General features: G+C 42.9%; 1 protein-coding gene across 1 annotated transcript in view; it reads right to left on the reverse strand.

Annotated features, from left to right (window-relative positions):
- rtel1 (regulator of telomere elongation helicase 1) overlaps positions 1-9458 on the reverse strand; it is a gene marked incomplete at its 5' end in the record, with an annotated part of 28558 nt that extends 19100 nt beyond the window's left edge. The window contains 15 exons of the mRNA XM_084436433.1: positions 218-302; positions 800-895; positions 1838-1893; positions 2431-2528; positions 2702-2774; positions 2872-2910; positions 3060-3213; positions 5780-5845; positions 6247-6331; positions 6940-7015; positions 7209-7269; positions 7517-7598; positions 7783-7876; positions 8257-8455; positions 9357-9458. Of these exons, the coding sequence (XP_084292559.1) occupies positions 218-302; positions 800-895; positions 1838-1893; positions 2431-2528; positions 2702-2774; positions 2872-2910; positions 3060-3213; positions 5780-5845; positions 6247-6331; positions 6940-7015; positions 7209-7269; positions 7517-7598; positions 7783-7876; positions 8257-8455; positions 9357-9458 (1366 nt within the window). The remainder of the gene's footprint in view (positions 1-217; positions 303-799; positions 896-1837; positions 1894-2430; positions 2529-2701; positions 2775-2871; positions 2911-3059; positions 3214-5779; positions 5846-6246; positions 6332-6939; positions 7016-7208; positions 7270-7516; positions 7599-7782; positions 7877-8256; positions 8456-9356) is intronic.
- Between the last annotated feature and the right edge of the window lie 9386 nt (positions 9459-18844).

The raw sequence follows: 18844 nt of genomic DNA on the forward strand, positions 1-18844 counted from the left end.
CTGGGGTGAGTTTCTCAGCGCAACGAGGGAATAATTAAAAAGAAACATTTTAAAGCCATCACGTTCAACTTTTGAAGTGTAAGTAAAAATGCTAATATCTTTTAATGTGAGCTTTGCCTCTGAAAATTGATTGCAGTAATGTGATATATGTGATATGTTGGGTGACTAGTTTAAGGAGATCAAATCATATTTAGACCGGTATGGTCCTGTAACCTGCCTTGTTTTTTGGAGGATGGATTAGATGACCAGACATCAGTGTTTTGTTTTTTCCTTTGATGGCTGGTGTCCCGATGAATGTGGACCTGGGGACATCGAAGGGCATCATAGGCTTGTATGGACTTAAGCAGCATTCACAAACTTATAAAGTAGTTTAGTTTCAGTTTACTTCAAACCTGCTTGCGGACAACAAACACAGAACAGTGCACAGTAGCATACAACAATATTCAACAAGTAACAAACAATAGACAACAAGTAACAACAACAAACAAGTAACAAACAGACAATGCATGATTTGAAAAGAGGATGGACGAAGCCAAAACACAACATTTTAAATGTCCACCCCCCACACCTCACCATTATTATAAATACCAAAAACGATCCACACACAATAACCAAACACAGGCCCAGACACTTTCTATTTAGGCCTTATTAAGCAGTCATAGTTCATCTAATGAAGCATTTACAAGTATAGTGACCCTAGATAGATTTTACAAAGTTCCCAAAATGACTCAAGGCAGCGCAAAGTTAAATTTGTTGTGGGAAAACTCAATGCAAACAATAATCAAGTGCAAAAATGTACCTTGAACTGAGTGGCTCTGGACTGCATGAACTGAGCAGATCTGGACTGCTTGGATGCTTCTCCATCGCCCTCTAGTGGAGGACTAGAGAACACCAGCTGGAGGGAGAGAAAATATGCAAAATGTTCAAACTGGACAGAAGAGACAGATTACAAATAATGGATTAAGTATTTTGGAAAAATGACATTGTTTCATGACAGGTTTGCATGAAATCGAGCATCATACATTTTTTTCCCCAAAAAAAATTATTGCAAAGAAATTACACTGAAATGTACATTTAGCATTGTTGTTTGGAGCAAGCAGTCATTTGGAGCAAGCAGTTTATTTGCCATGTTTTAATTCTGTCAAATTCAAAACAAAATCAAAATATGAAAAAAGCTCAATTATTTTGTATTCAAGCTAAGAAACACTTCCACTAAGAAAAAGGTAGTTGTTACTGAACAGAAAAGCATGTGAATCTAATGCGGCAAAATGTTAACATGATAAAACTAGAAATAGTGCTCAGAGAGCACAGACCCCCGCCCCTGAATGCATTTCATGGCTCTGTGCACGCCAAAATTTAATGGGTTCTAAATTGACTCATGCAACACCCCTCCACTGAGTTTAATGAAAAGCAGTCAGGTAGTTTTTGTGTAATCCTAGTCCAAAAAATGAATGGATGGGAATGGCCGGCTGGGCCGTGTTTGGGCAGCTTGTGGACCCGCCCCGTGATTTGGATCCAACCCAGAGTTTAAGGGTTTGTTAGTTGGCCCATGCTACACCCCTCCACCGAGTTTCATGAAAAGCAGTCAGGTAGTTTTTGTGTAATCCTAGTCCAAAAATGAATGGAGGTGAATGGCCAGTCCGGCGGTGTTTGGGCGGCTCGTGGACCCGCCCCGTAATTTGGATCCACTCCAAAATGTAATGGATTCTAAGTTGGACCGTGCTACACCCTTCCACACACAAACGCACGCACCCACCTACCCGCAAACACAACTGAAAACATTACCTCTCGCCCTGCGCTGTCGCTGGGGCGGAGGTAACAAAAAATCGTAGCCTACCTGAATGATATCTGCGAATTTCTGCAAACCAGCTGTGTTCATAAAAATTCCCGGTCCTGTTGAAAATAAACAAAAAGTGATACTTGGTTATTCAGTCACTGAGAATATAGCTGTGATCGGGAGTGGAAGTTGTCCAAGTTGAAAGTGGACTGCTGCAACAGCACAGACATTTAATACCTGATGAACTGCATCATACTGTCATAACCAAGAGTGTCGCACAAAGACATCCAAGAAACCGAAAGCCTACAGTAATGTTAATTACATGGACTGTAATGTTAATTACATGGACAGGATTGTCAATTAGATGGAAGTGGTGAAATCAGACAGTGACAGTGAGTGTGTGTGCGTGCGTGCAAATAGATGTGGTATCTATTTGCACGCACGCACACACACACACACTCACGCCTACTATGTAGAATTTTTTTATTTTTTTTTATTATTACTGCAACTTTTTACTGTTAGTTACTGATTAGTTAAATATACTACATATTGTTACTTCTATTGTGTTTTTACATGCATACATTGCTATGCATCTAAAAAGCATTTGGCAACCCAAATGTACAAATATATCACACCAATAAAGTGAGACTCACGGCCTACAAGCTGTCCTGTGATCTGCTCCAGGGTTTCAAAAATGACCCCCTTGGTTTGGAAGTTCAGGTGCGCCCTCTCCAACAGCTCGTATATGAAGCTGGAAGCAGACATGGTGCGGGGAGGTTTTTAAAGGGCAAACCAAGAACAGGGTGGTGAAAGAGAACAAACATGAGTTGAATGTGCTTTATGCACATCAATTTGCATGACAAGATTTTAAAATATTGATCGAAAACACTTCATCAGCTATTGCTACATCTCAGTGTCGCACACCTTCCTGGTTTGGTGATTCCCTTCTCAGGAACATCGAAGGAATCTATAGCAGCCTCCAGATCCAGCAGGATTTCTATAAAGAAAGGAAGTTGTAACTTTTGTTTGGAAAATTTCGCATCTGTACAAAGGGATACAAATACTCATATAAACATACGGAGAAAATAACTTACTTTTTATTTTGGCAATGCTGTTTACATCCAACTTCAACCCTAGCATATAAAGGACATATTTAGAGGTAACACTTTTCATACAGGAAAGCATCATCAATCAATTCAGGCAACTCAAACAGTATGAGAAGCAGTTGTCATCGGAAGGATGGTGTCCATATTGTGTACACTATAGTAATCCTAGTCCTGACCTGGATTTGAGGATTCCACATTGAAGTCCTCGTTGACGTCTCCTTGGCCAGCCCCCGCGGCCTGCTCCGCCAGCAGCTTGTCCACAGCGTCGATGGCAGACGCCAGGTCATAGGGCGTGAGGTCAAAGGACGTAGACTCCTCACACATCTTCTCCTGTGAGTGGCGTTTAAGGAGCAGAGGATTGGCAACATTTAAGGCATTTTAACGCAAACCCCTAAATACATGAACTGTTAAAGGCTGTTTAATGAAACATGTTAAGACTTTTTGGTCCACTAAGAACTTCTATAGTTGAAACAAATTATCCCTATTTAGGTATATAAATAATAAGGAATAGTGCTCCAATTCTTTACAGTGAGCCACACTATCTTACGAATGCGCGGTATATCTGGAAATCTTGGAGGTATTCCATGCACCAATTCAAGTGCACAATCAGGACTATAAACCAAAACATATCCTCTCTGCATTAGACAACAATGTGCTAAATAGCCTGGAAGGGGAAAATAATCCATCCCTCCCTCAAAACCCATGATCTAATTCTCAAGCTGTAACATGTATCAGCTACCCCACTGTTCCTAGAAGCCAGTGTTCCTGGCAGAGCAGCTTCCATGCATGTGTGATGCCATGGGCCCAGTGTGATATATAGCACTGCAGTAGCCCATCAGAGTGTGGGCCCGGAGACAGGCAGCAATCTAGCGGTTGGCAGCTTTCCAGATTGTTCTCACGGTAGTAATTACTGCAAACTCCTAGACGGAATAAGAGGAGGGAGACAAGAGGCTGCCGCTAGTGTGCCTGAGATGAAAACGCAGATATAAATCAACTTGTGGGGAGTTTTGTTCAGATATGGTAATGGATTGAAGCTAGAGGGGGCTTGCCCTGCTTTAAGTCGCTGTCTGGTAGTAAACATGTGTTTTGAACGCAGAGGGTGTTCTTAGGGAGAGTGGTCTTTTGGCTTAGGAGTTATATCCATATTGAAGGTTAGGGTCTACATGTTTGGGTTAATACAGTCTTCTGTATTAACTTCTGGTTTTACATTGGTGAAGCTACAGATTAAAGTTATAACTAGCTACATGTGGTGTAACAATATACTTGTTAATGACTTGCTAAACATATTTGCAGGCCCTATTAAGGTTTTCATAAGCCTTATTTCCACTGTCGTGCCGAACCGTTCTGAGCACGCCGGGTAACCGTTCCGACGGTGTTTCCACATGCGACCGGTTGGGCCCAGAACCGTTCGCAGAACCGTTCCCATGGCACGGTTGTCTAACTGTGTGAAGCAGAACCGTTCTTTAGTAGAAATGTGAAGAGACAAAACAAACTACCATGGCAACCGACAATAACAACATTCCGTGGAACACAACAGCCCGAGAGGTGGAAACAGACACTGTAACCGTTCCCACGGGCCCGGAGCGGCGCGGTGTGAGCACGGTATCGGTTCGGCACAACAGTGGAAATAAGCCTATAGAGGGAACAGCTGAATTAGAAAATATGGACTCAGACATAACCAAGGTTCGGGAGAAGACTACTACACCACAACACATGATGCTGCACAGGCCTCCAGAACTGCACCATAGACAGAGGCAGTCTGGGAGGATCCCTGCATTATGACCTCAGAGTCACACCTCACACCCCTTCGACCACATGCTCAGTTTGAGCCGCTGTCCTGTCTGAGGTAGGGGAACACACTGACCGCACGCAGTACAGCGAGACCAGGCAGAGTGAGGTTGCGTAACCACCCAGAGGAGAAAAGATCGTTTTCACACTCTTACGGAAACCGAGACCAGAGACAGTGTGGGTACGCCAATCGGAGGGGGTCCTGGGATTAGAGCCCAGGTAGCTTTATTTGCAATATGCCATACATCTGTCCCGTCCACACAATCAGCATTACTAAAAAACATTATGAAGACATCAAGCAGAAATGTATTGATGTTTCCTTTCAATAGACAATTGAATGCAAAATAAACAGTATTCTTTGATGTGGGCAGTCAATGAGCTCATTGAGCCTTAAAATGTATACAAAATCAAACACTTTGTATTGTGCAGTTGCATATTCCATAAATTAAAATGCCATAATTTACATACAATACTAGTACTAATGTATCACCTCCCTCCCGAAAATCGACTATCATTAGCCTGTGAATTCGCCGGGAGGAGGCCTGCGCCAGTTTTCAGTAAATGATGCCCCAAACTTAGCCAGAGGAATGACCTGGTCTTCTTCTCATCATTCCTCATTCAGCTCAGGCACATGAGTCAGCCCTAGTGATATTATTTGTTCCAGAGAAAACACTCACTTCTTTTTTCTCCCCCACCCCCCCATCTTTACGTCTCTCTCCCTCCCTCTCTCTCCCTCTCCCTCTCTCTCTCTCTTTTTCGGACTGTCTGTCTCCTCTCTTCCTTGCTCTCTTTTTCAAAACTCCCTTCTTTTTATGCCTCCGACTTATTTTATTTCTACAACACAAATTCTGTCAGATAGATTTATTATGAAAATAGCCTAGTAATTAGAATTTCAAGGAGTTTCCAGTACTTAATACAAAATGCAAGCACTTTTCAAACATTGAAAACACCACATTGAAATGCAAGCATTTTCAAGGATTTCCAGCACCCGTAGGCATTCGAATATTGTAATCTAATTTCGAAGGCAGTTGGAGGGAGTAAGGGGAATATCAATTATCACTGACCTCTAGAGCTCATGAATAAGTCAAGGAAATGAGCAGTCCCTTACCACATTGTGAGCTTCATCAAAAATGACCACTGCCCCTTTCAACTCAATGTTGTGGGCTCTGCGACTCTGTCCAGAAAGGGGGAAGAGGATTAAACATGTATCTCCCTTTATGGAAAGGGCAGGAATTAAAACACATGAGAACATTAAAACAAATGTATTTAATGACATCCTCTTATTGATTTTGATACAAACACACACCATTAAAGTTCCTGCATCCTCATCATCATACCATGATGCTGATACAGCACATAGCTCTTCTGAAAAGCTTTTTGAATGGCTACCGCAAAAAAAAAACCTGCGTGTGTGCATGTTCTCTGGGAATGTCTCAGCAACTGCTTAAGAGCACTTAATAAAGACACTTTCAAAAAGCATGACATCGCAGTTTCTCCTTACATTCTCGTGGGAACAAGAGATGACAGAAATTATACTTTTCTGTTCTAAGAAGCATTGTGGATGATTGGGCTCACCTTTGGGTCAAGGAGGTAGTTATAAGGCATGAATATAATGTCTGCCTGCTGTTTCAAGGAACGTGATAGGTAGTATGGACAAATCCTAGCGAAACAAACAAACAAAGTAAAAAAAAAAACAAGATGAATACTTTAGTGAACCAATGCCATCACATTTCGTAGTATCAAATCTACAAACTATTAAAATGCAATACGGATATCCTTTTAGCAGGAAGACAAGTACTAGAAAGAGGAAATATGCTTGGGTTCAAATGGTAAAGGTGGCAACAATCAAATATTTCAAGCACAGGTTAGAAAATGAAATGTCTCTGTAAACAAATAGGGTGGCAATTCACCATACTGTGGTGGAAAACACACAGCCTTATCCAAAAGGAGCTTCCAGTGCTTCTAGTCCTTACGCTCTCTACGCTGCAATGCAAATGAATGAATAAACATGCATAGTCTGTTTCCCTGGGTGTTCTGAGCTGCTAGAGTGGGTGTCACTTCAGAGAGAACCCAGCGGGCTGATACAGCTGATGGCGCCAGCTATAACTCAAAGCTTTATCAAGCATCAGCTAGCTACCACTGCCTGCACTCGTAGGTTGAATACCCCTGAGACATTAGTATTCTAATAAGCACTCCACCGACAGGACTAAATGTACCTATTAGTAGCTATGCTGGCAATGTTAGGGAAAAGAAAAGAATATGTCAGACCTCTCCTTGTTGCCGACTTTCACTAAATCCTCTATATCCATAATGGTATTAAGCAGCTCTTTGTCCGTGCTTTTTTCTGGAGGGAAAAAGGAAAAATCAACTCCATATGCATATCCATTCAATAGTTATTATCGGTAAATAAATAAATGAAATTGTGTGGTGCATGCGTGGTACATTTCTGGTACAGTACATGTGCAACACGTTTAGACTTCACAACATTGAGGAACAGTCTACGTAGAACATGTTTACGTACTACAACCCACACATACCGTCTACGTTATTGTAAAAGATGCAGGATCTGGTGGAGACCTTGGCTCTACACATGTGGACCTGGACAGACACACACATTGTAATTATGTCTATGCAGTGCTATGCGGAATCATTGTGATTTAACTGACTTTTTCCAAGGTGAGTCGAATATACAGGCAATGCAGATGAAGAACCAAGCATTCAGAAAGGTCTTTTAGGAGAGAGGATAGATGTTTTGGTAAAGACGTGCATATCATTACACATAGGCCGCATCCTGACATGGCATCAGCTAAAAGCATCCAGCCAGCCATTAGATCTCACACTGTACCTTTAGGTTGTTGTTCTCCAGTCGCATCACTTCTGGATGGATACAGAGCTGGTCCCTGGATCCTAACACACAAACTTTCGGTCTGGGGGGCAGGCAACAGCCACAACACATCGGTTATTTATTATGGGCAAATAAATACAATTTATTGCAGAGGTTGTAAAACATTTACATCAAACGGTTAACCTTGACATAGTCTACACAAATTATACATTACTGGATATCATTATAAAATATCATGATTCATGAAAGACAGTTGAGAAGCTCACTTGTACGAAGTGTTCTTTAACTCGCTGATGACCTGAGTCAGCTGGGAGTGTGTCCTGGATGCATAGATGATCTTTGGAATGTCAGTATAGTAAGCTATAGGAGGCAAAGACAACAATGAAAGGACATTTAAGGATATAATAACTATATTATTAAATAGATATTATAATAATTATGAAGGCCTACATAGTTATTTATGCACTACTGTATTAAGACAAGCTGTTCAGTATATATTCTATGAATTATGTAACTAAACAATGGCCAAAACTGTAAACCTTGCAAAAAGAGGAAACATGAAATGCACTTTGGAAAAGCTTATTTAGAAGCCAACCAATTGCTGACGTAATGGAATTATATATTTATAAACCAATGTGAATAAAAACTGAATTCTGCAGAAGCCAAACAGCACTGGTATGATATTTCAAACCATTTTCATTTCCAGAGAGACAGATGCCAAGAGTGTGGGTTGCCCGTACTTGTTGTGTCTCCATCTGTTGCAGCGGTACCCCATGAAGACAAGGCTCTGTCCTCAAAAAGCTCTTTCCCATGCAGTTTCTCTGCGATCTTGCGGGCAGAGATGGTATCTTTGAAGTGGTCCCTCCAGCCAAGGGTGGCACACAGAAGGCACAGCGTTTTACCTGTACCCGTCGGACTCTCCAGAATGCCATTTTGCTTCTGAAACACAGAAATCTTTGTCATTCAGTGTTAAGTGTCACTGTAGCTATCCACCTGCAGAGGAGATGTTGTATATTTGTAGCCCTTGAGGGCCTTGCAATGTCGGTTAACGTTATGGTAACGTTAGGCAAACTGCTGACTGGTAAAATCCCAGCTCTTCTCTCCTCCTGTCTATCAAATCCACAGTCAAACAATGACACACTTCCTGTGAAGTTGAAGTTATGGTGCGTTCGTTTGTGGTCGGAGGTGGCAAGTCGCAAGTGGCAAAATACCTACCTCCGACCTGTGTGCATTCGAGCTATATACCATTATATCACAGTTACCTAGTTATATCTATATACCATTATATCACAGTTTACCTAGTTATATCTAGTGCATTCGAGCAACTGGGGGCTGAGAAACATATCCGAATTTGCGACGAGGAAGTGCGAGTTCATGAGGTGTTTTATTTAATCATTCCTAGTAGCAAGTCGCAATTTGCCACCTCCCAGTTATAAACGAACGCACCATTAACTAGCTGCTAGTGCAAACTCACTAGCTATGAAACGTGCAAGTGTACTGGCTGGTAGTACCGCCAAATATAGCGTTACGTTGTGGGTTATTGGTACGATAGATACATTATCCAATGTATTTGTACATTATCCACGAGTTAGCAAACTAGCACTAAGCGCATGGATGATGTAACATTAGTTATACACTAGCACGTCGGCTAGTTGTTAGCTAACTTCATATCGGCTAAATGAGCAGTTAGCTTACCTAACGTTAGCTAACGTAATTACACAACAGGAAAAGTACATCTTTGCTAGCTCTAGTTAACGTAGCTAGTGGCTAACAGGCTAACGTTAGCTAGCGGAACCAAGCCAGTGGCAAATTCACACCGCTTGCTACTTGACACACTCACTTGTTGTAGACAGTCAATCACTTTTGTCATATATTCCTTCTGACATTCATATGGAGTGAAGGGGAAGTCCACAGTCAGCCCTCTCAAAGTCAGTTGAGGCATGATGCTGGTTTCTTGTGCAGCTGAGAAGTGCACTTTCTTGGTTTAGGACTTCGGCGAGATCATTACGATCTACGAAGACTAGACAAAACATAGAACTAAAACTAAAAAAACTAGACAAAACATGAAAGTGTCAACTAAGCCAATCCATCGTTATGATAGGCTACCGTTATGATGTGACCAGTTGCCTCAGACAGTCCCAAACAATGTGGTCTCCCTTGCCACCACCAACACACCAATAAAACTTTCATGCTTGGCGCCAGCTCCAGGTTCAGGCATGCGCATATCGCTTCCAATGTTGCTCGATCTTGCTGAGTCAGCCCCCTCTGTCCTCTGTCTCTCTCTCTCTCTCTCTCTCTCTCTCTCTCTCTCTCTCTCTCTCTCTCTCTCTCTCTCTCTCACACACACACACACTCAAAGAGAACATGATGAGGAGAAAAGAAAGGAAAGTACAGTATTTGGTCAATTATACCAGCACCCTGAAATGATCAAAAGACCTTCTGAAAAGATCAAAAGACATAATTTATTGGTCAGATAAGTAAATCCCAAAGAAACAAGCTGAAACTAGGTCAGGTAAGAAAAGAAAGGTGCTTCTAATGACAATACACTCCTTTCATGCTCATCAAACATCAAGGTCAACTGAATTTCAGTTGTATATACAGGCATTGAAGTGAGAATCCATATGTCTGGGTATAATTGCTCTACATCTCCATTGCCCGCCTGACACACATCCTCAAATCATTTATAACAAACTAGGTTCTCCCTCGCCAAGAAACTGAACCAATATGAGAGGACTCCATCCATCACTGTGGCTATGATAGGGAGGATTCCCTTCAATGCTTCCATAATCACAACACTCTGAGAGCAAGATGGATGTCATCTATTACTAGTCCCGCATGAGACCGATATTATCCACCATAATTCTCCATCTTGATCATGCCTATGAGATTCTATAGCACATCATTGCTTGCATTGCCATTTAGATATTGACTTGTTTTTCAGTCATACAGCTAACATGTTGAAATGATGGTGTACAGTATGTGGACCGGGAATGGAATCAATAGTAATTCACAGTGTTTTTAATCTGCATTACTGTTCAGGCTGTACACTCTAATCCCTGGGCAATGAACAGTGCAAATCAGTCACATTCAGATGCTCATCTTCTGTCCTCTGAATTGCCTCCCCTGCTTTTATGGATCACTCTGTAGATCACTTTGAAAAGATTGACATTAGTTTTGACACTACATGAAACGTGGCCCTATACTAACTGATATCATTGAATGGATAAGGGTCTTGAGTTTGGAAAGAGTAGCATGTTGAAGGACAAAAATAGATCTTGCATGTGTGGTTATATACTTGCTGTATTTTGATGTGTAATAGCACCTAGAACCTGCTTTCAGCCATACGAATAGAAAAATAAAGAAACAATGAAATCCTCTGTTTTACTAATTTGAATAGACCATTTATGTGACTGCTACAGTTTACACTTGCATGGTGATAAATGGTGCCCAATTTTCTCAATTGCTGAAGAGCAGGAAATTTGGCTCCAGGCTTTTACCGCTGGCATATACTGGAGATTAGAAAGGAGAACAATTTTATGTGTCTGTGCACAAATTATTATGCAGTATACATGTAACTCAAATAATGGATATTGCTCTCTGCTTTACAGTTTATTTAATTTAATTTCTAGACTGAGAGGATGTAGGCAAGCTTACATTAGAACTATATAATTCAAACTAGAAATGGTGCTCAGAGAGCACAGACCTCCGCCCCTGAATGCATTTCGTGGCCCTGTGCATGCCAAGATTGAAGGAGTTCTAAATTGTCCCATGCTACACCCCTCCACTGAGTTTCATGAAAAGCAGTCTGGTACCCACATAGCAAAATTGGTCTGGCCCAGTGACGGGCCACATAGCCCATTTACCCTCAGCCCACATACCCCAGATAGCAAGCGGATCAGGGCCATACACAGGCCAGATCAGGCCCTTGTGGCTTAGTTCCGGCCCATATATGGCCCAGAATTATTACACATCCGCTTGCTATCTGGGACAGCAATGAATTACGGTCCACGGGGGTCCAGATCTGGTAGCCAGAATATGTGGCCCTGTTCTGGCTACCAGATCTGGACCCCCTGTGGACCTAGCTCATGTAGTGGGCTAGTTTTGTGTAATCCTAGTCCAAAAAATGAATGGAGGTGAATGGCCGTCCTGGCCGTGTTCGGGGGGCTTGTGATTCACTGAGGCGGAGGTAAAAATGAGTGGAGGTGAATGGGTGGTCACAGCCAGCGGGGGGCAGTGCGGTGCACACCGAGCTCTCCCCCACACACCCCAGTCCAAACCCCCTGTCTCTAGCACCCCCACCCTCAAGGAGCTGGCTTTGTTCTAAGTTTTGTTTTAATTTGTGGATCCGGCCCGTGATTCGGATCTGTTCCAAAATTTAATTGGTTCTAAGGTGGCCCATGATACACCCCTTCACTGAGTTTAATAAAAATCGGTTTGGCAGTTTTTGCACAATCATAGTCCAAAAAATGAATGGAAGTGAATGGGCAGTCCGGCTTTGTTTGGGCGTTCCGTGGACCCGACCCGTGATTCGTATCCACTCCTAAATTTAAGAGGTGGTAAGTTGGCCCATGCTACATCACTCCACCGAGTTTCATGAAATTCGGTCAGGTAGTTTTTGTGTAATCCTGGTTCAGAAAATGAAAGGAGGTGAATGGCCGGGCGTGTTTGGGCGGCCCGTGGACACGACCCGTGGTTCGTATCCGCTCCAAATTTTAATGGGTTCTAAGTTGCACCATGCTACACCATTCCATACACCAAACCAGATGACACCGTAAAATATTATAGCCTAACCAATGCACGGAATTTAACCATTTAATTGTAGCCTACATGTTACCCATATATTGTAGGCTATAGCCTACATGCCTTAAACCACCGTGAACTGAAGAATTAATTCCATTGGTTATTTGAGAATTATGTGAAAATAAATAGAATCAGATTACATTTAGTAAATTAACTGTGGCCTATCCAAATTTTTAATCATGATTAGAACATCATTTATTCACAATTACAGTACACTAATTAAAATTATATATGCATCCATCAGGGGAGGGTGCGCGTGCCTGCGTGTTTCACGCCTGCGCCGTCTCCATCACCGCTTCTCCTGACAAACTACAGCCCGTTAGATGTGACTCGAGTGCGTTTTTCATTGTTCGTTAACGCAGCACCGGACAGCCTTCACCCACACGAGGACCCATATCTCGCTCTACTGCCTTCCGTTGTCCATCTTTCTGCATTTACCAAGCTTTCCGGGCACTCCGACAGTCACCATGACGAGCACTATATCAGGTAGGAGTCGATGAAAAAGGTGATGCGTTTTTGCTGATTATTTGAGGATTGGGCGCAGTCTATGTCGGTGCACCGTGCACTGCTGTATCAATCTCTATATGGCGTAGCCTGCATAGTTTATTTTAAAACGAGAGATATAACCTATTAATTTCATCCGTCATAAGATTGGCCCTGTATAGGATGCTGTAAGGGAACATTGACGGTGAGGCTGAGAGGGCCACTCCTTTGACAAAATGTCACTTGAGCAAAACAAGTAGCCTGCAGTATGTATAAGATTCTCAGTATGCCATCTTCAATATCTGCACTTCACTGTTAAGAAATAAGTAAAAGGAGCACCAAGATCAAATTGATTTGATTTAACTTAATACTATGGATGAAGATCAAGAAAATGAAGTGATTCGGGCAATAGACAGACATAAACGTTTTCCCAATATGACAAAGAAAACTGTATGGAAGATATTTGCTAATACTGTAAATGCAATTTGGTGACATATGGGCATTCCTCTGGAGGTGTGTGTGTGTGTGTGTGTTTGTGTGTATGTGTGTGCGCGCGTGTGTGTGTGCGTGCGTGTGTATGTTTGTGTGTTTTCTTGGTATATGAGGGATAACTTGACAACCCTTCATGTCAGGATTAGTAATTCCATTTGTGGCTAATGCTATTAGGCCTATATGCTCTTGCAGAGCCTGCTAATGCTATTATACACATACATACCAACAAAGACGCATATTGCGATAATCCTCAACAAACCGACCCACTTATTCCTCTACAAGCTGAGCCAGCTCAGGCTGACTTGTCAGAACACATTCTCTCGTATCTAAGCTCTGATATTATAGCGCTACCATATTCAACGACTGACTTTCATACAGCAGCCCTTACAATTCAGCAGATACTTATTCTTATACAGCTAAACATTATTCAACCACTTACTTTACCTGAATTGGACAAACATTGTGTAAACTTTATACAAGACAGCCACCTTGAGACACACAAAGCACACAAAGACCAATTTTAGGCACCCATCTAGATGTTTCTATTGTGCGTCATGCAGTGGGCAGTGGCTGGACTGGCTCTATTAGCCCACGCCACATGTGCCCTGGTTGCAGACAGCCAGACACATAAACCTCCAGGGCCACCACCCTCCCAGCCAAAGCTCAGCTGGGAGAGAGAGCGAGGGAGAGAGAGAGAGAAGAAGAAGAAGAAGGGAGGGACACACAGATTGGACTCAGCTGGACTCAAATGGATAAGAAGCAATTACACACACACACACACACACACACACACACACAAAGGAAGACATGTAGGTGTGCAGGGAATGCAGATACACCAGCAAATGTCCAAATGATGGCACACTGCCCTATAGACATGTCCTTCTTTTCCTGGCTGAAGTCGCCTTTATCTAGATGATGTGTGTGTGTGTGTGTGTGTGTGTGTGTGTGTGTGTGTGTGTGTGTGTGTGTGTGTGTGTGTGTTGCTATGGATCAATAATGCTGTGCAAGAGCAGCCACACCCTTAGCAACAGATAGAAGCAGGGGACACAACAGCAGCCCATGTGTTCAGCATGTGCAAGGACAGGCTTTACTGAGGTACAGCATTGTGTGTGGAATGAGGATAACGATAAACATATGGTTGAACAATTACTCTATAAACAAAAATCTATTGGAAAAATACATATACATTTAACTTAATTTAACTTAATTAGCTTTGGGTATGGTTTTGCATTGAGGGTTTTCTTTTTAGTGTAGTACTGTATAACTGTGTTTTTCAGTATATAGTGAGACTGGTTTGGAAGATGGTTATAGAAGTTGGACATACAGTACTATAGGGCCTACAGTAGAGGCCTCAGCCAAGCCTATAGTTAATCAAGTCATGCTTTGTTTGCCCTTTCGGATGTTTGCTCAATTAAGATGGAGGGGGTTGGATGAAAGGAGAGGGAAGGACAAGGTCACACTTTCTTTCAGAACTGAAATGTCCTGACCTTCACCCTCAGCATATTTCAATCAATGGACTGATTCCATTTGGATCACCTCCTCTCTTCCCTTCAGCCCTTGTTCATCTACAATGAGTGAGGGTTGAGCAATGTGACAAATAATAGAGGATCCACCAAGACCGGAGATTTAAACTTACAGTACCATCGTGTTTAGATCTGATAGAGGCAGTTCACATCTTCAAAGGTCTAATAACGAGAAGGAATGAACATTGTTATCAGACTGGAATACATTTCATGTATTTTTTCAGCATGGATACTCCACCTGTTTGTGAAGAGATCGAGCTAGCTTTTATGCCTTCTGGCTAGGTTCCCAGTGGGTTTTCACTAGCGCTTAGTCCTGGGGTGGTAACTCAGTCTTATCAAAGCATGGTTCTTTTCAAAGCAAGTTTTCCATGTTCCCCATTGTGGGGCGTAGCACAGAGGCTGAGCGAGGTTGCAGGAAACACAGCGTACTTTGAAAAGATACATGAAAGTAAAAGAAGAAAGAGGAGTTGGAGTGGAGAGATGGATCCTTAAACAATACTGCAGAGGTTACATCCCGAGAGAGAGGGAGGAGAAGAGGGGGAAGAGAAAGAGGAAGAGAAAGAGGATGAGAAGGGGTGTTACTGTGAGCCAAAGGAGAAATCATATTAAGATTCCATCTCCAGGCATGAAATATGGGAGGGCCTTAGCCTAATTTCCCAAGCGACAACCGGTTAGCCAGACAGCGCTATAGAGAAGAGATAATAGGGGGCCTACCGGCACAGTATTCTAGGCAGAGGTCCACGGGTACAGAATTACAAACAGCCATTGTTTCATCCCTTTTTCCTGGAAACAAACTGGGATTTGTTTTCCATTTCTACATAGATTCACAAGTGACCTTTTTTTTGTTGTTGTCCCACCTGCTTCACTTGATTTTTAATCCATTAGTGACGTAAAGTCGGGGTCATACTACTTCTGTCTGTCTATGACAGAGCTACCATGGAAGTCGTTTCTAGCATTCTATGATCGGCATGACGATTTAGAAAAGGAAACCCATTTTCCTCTACCAGGAGCTACTGTAGTGCAGCCAGAATCAGGACCATGGACAGGGCCAATGAGAGCAGGACCGATAGACCGAGTTAGGTCCATGGACTAAGTGGGAAGCAGAACAGAATCTGTACCACAGAGAATTCCTCTTCTGGTTCTGATTCTAATCCTTCAGCCCAAAGGGTACAGTTTATCCACTTTCCTATAGAGCTTCTACGGGGAAGAACGCATTAGACGCTGTAGTAATCGTAGATACTTGAAGACACTCAAGAGGATGTTTTATTAAATTTTATTTCAGGACCATGGACAACACCAAACTGCAGCCTGAATCCAGCTCAATATGTACTGAGGCCGGCATGCGCAGCTGCATTGCAGAGAAGCTTACCTCAGACTGCCATACATCAGCCTGAAGCATTCAGCCTCTGCAATTTGTTAGCCATGTTTCAGGGGTCCTGGGATTGCTTACTATCCCCAGCAAGAATGGACTCGTTTTTTTAAAAAAAGGAGACTTTCCATTCTTCTGAAGGAAGATACTTTCGGGCTGCAGACTGAATCAGTGATAGAGATTTTCAAATAATGAAAAAAAAAAAGACTGCTTTAATAATTTATAATTTACACCCAGCAGCATGGAGGACTGTGTGTGTGCATAGCAGGGGGTTGTGGATTTTGAGTGTGTGTGTGTGTGTGTGTGTGTGTGTGTCTGCGTATGAATTTATATTAGGGGTGGGGACACAATGTAGAACTATGATACAGTATGTCTCTTTGTTCATACTGTACAGTAAGATATGAATGTTTGTGCGTGTGTGTGTGTGTGTGCGCACGCGTCTGTGTGCAGGCAAATTCGTTTCTGCAGAGGATGGCAGGTGGAGTTGACAGTGTTCCTCTCAATAATTCAGCACATGACCGGGCAAAAGCTTAAGATCCAGATTACCCCAGTGGCCCATACACTAGCTGGCAGTCTTGTGGTTGGAAATGTGTCTCCTCTCTGAGAGTGCATCTGCAAGTTGTGTGTGTGTGTGTGTGTGTGTGTGTGTGTGTGTGTGTGTGTGTGTGTGTGTGTGTGTGTGTGTGTGTGTGTGAGTGTGTGTGTGTGTGTGTGTGTGTGTGTGTGCGTGCGTGCAAATGTGCATGGATGCGCGTGTGGCTGTACACAGTGTCCTATGCTGCTCTCAGACAGGAAGTGGTAGTCCCAGACAGTGTTCCTGCCACAGGCCTGGAAGAGGGAGGAGATGGGCTTTGAAGGGAGGGATGGAGGGAGGACCCCCCCTCCCCCCTCCTGCTGTGGCTAAGATGTCTCCTCACCACAGGGGACTGTAGATCTCCTCCTGAATATGGAACCGTCATGTGGAACGATGTCTTGGGGCGAGTTCACATGTAGAGACCTCGACACTTCACTCCTCTCTTTCTCTCACTGCCCCGTCTGTCTGTCTGTCTGTCTGTCTGTCTGTCTGTCTGTCTGTCTGTCTGTCTGTCTGTCTGTCTGTCTGTCTGTCACTTTTTCCCACTCTTCCTCCCCCACCATCTCACCCCTACTCTTTTACAGGAGCATTTTAGTTCCTAATCCTACCCAAATATAAAAAGATAAACATCAATTCTCAAAATTAACATTTTACAGTGTACACTAGATAATTCAATCAAATGTAATAAGCAAAGAAAAATATATTGAAGCAGTGGCTCACTCCCAGTACACTTCCATGCTCATTACTATGTGAAGCGCCTGAAAAATAGATACGTAATCAAGACACTAAGAGACGCTTTAAAATAAAAGATGATTTATTGAAAATACCTGGTATTACAAAGTGCACTAAGGACCCCGTCGGACGAGGGGTGTGAGGCCCCATGCCACCCGTGTAAGAGGGATAACGCCCTTGGCTGGGTACAGAGTTTTAAACCTCCCCAAAATAGGGCCCCTCCCTTGGTGCCGACCGAGCCTTACAGGATAGCCAAACAATTTCCCCGCACGTAGGCTCTTTTGTGGCCAGAGGTCAAGCTGACACTTGCCGAATCCTCCCATTGATTTTTAGCCAAATCCTCCCACCTGCAATTTGTTGTTTCAGCATTAAAAGGATCATAGCAGGAAACACATTTTAAGAATTTTGTCCCTTCTCACGGTCACCCACGTCAACAGGAATACATGGGCCTGCCAATATAAGACAGAGGCCTAAACGTAGTGGTAACATCAGCAGTACAATTACTAAATGTCTGTAAGGTATGCATACACGACACGTACATTTCCCTTATACTCTACAGGTACTCTCTCAGCTCCAACAAGGCGGGCCACAGATCGCTTATCTCTGCAGCAGCAAGCTACAGTACCTAGAAAGGGACATTAATCTCCAGGAGGAAGTACTATTTCCAGGGGCTAATAGTCTAGACATGCTTAGCCTCCACCCTCATTAGCATCATAAGAAGACAAACACACACACACACACACACACACAGACACACACACACACACACACACACAAACAGCTTGTTTGAGTTTGTCCTCTGTTTTTTCAGAGGACAGTACAGAAGTATCTCAGTATTTAAAGTAATGCAGGTATATATCGACATTACAAATAATCAGATGTGCAAAATGCACATGTTCATATACAGGTTAGTCAAAGCTCCAACATACAGAACTGGATCCCAAGTACAAACTCTCACACTATAACCATAACTCTGAGGAAAACACATCACATAACACAGACTGTTGTACATGTCACACTTACATAACTGAAACCCGTTCAGTGGTTGTTGAACTGGCGTGGCACCCACTGTAGCGTGGAGAGGGAGGAAGAAGGAAGGATAAATATTGAATGATCATATCTGCAGTGTTGTGGGGCAGAGAAGGGAGCGTTGGCACGCTCTGTTTAAAAGACGTCCTTGACCTGAGAACAAGGTGGGCGAGTCCCAGCGAATGGTAACGGCTCAGAGATGACTCTCAGCTTCGTAATAGATTGATAAGAGCGAGCGAAGAGAGAGGAACTTTGCCGGGGATAACCAACATCACAGCAGTCGTCATCCCCAATGATTGACGCCCCTTTGTCTCTGTCCTTTGTCA

This window comes from Borostomias antarcticus (genome assembly GCF_949987555.1).
Source record: "Borostomias antarcticus genome assembly, chromosome: 3".
Classification (NCBI taxonomy): domain Eukaryota; kingdom Metazoa; phylum Chordata; class Actinopteri; order Stomiiformes; family Stomiidae; genus Borostomias; species Borostomias antarcticus.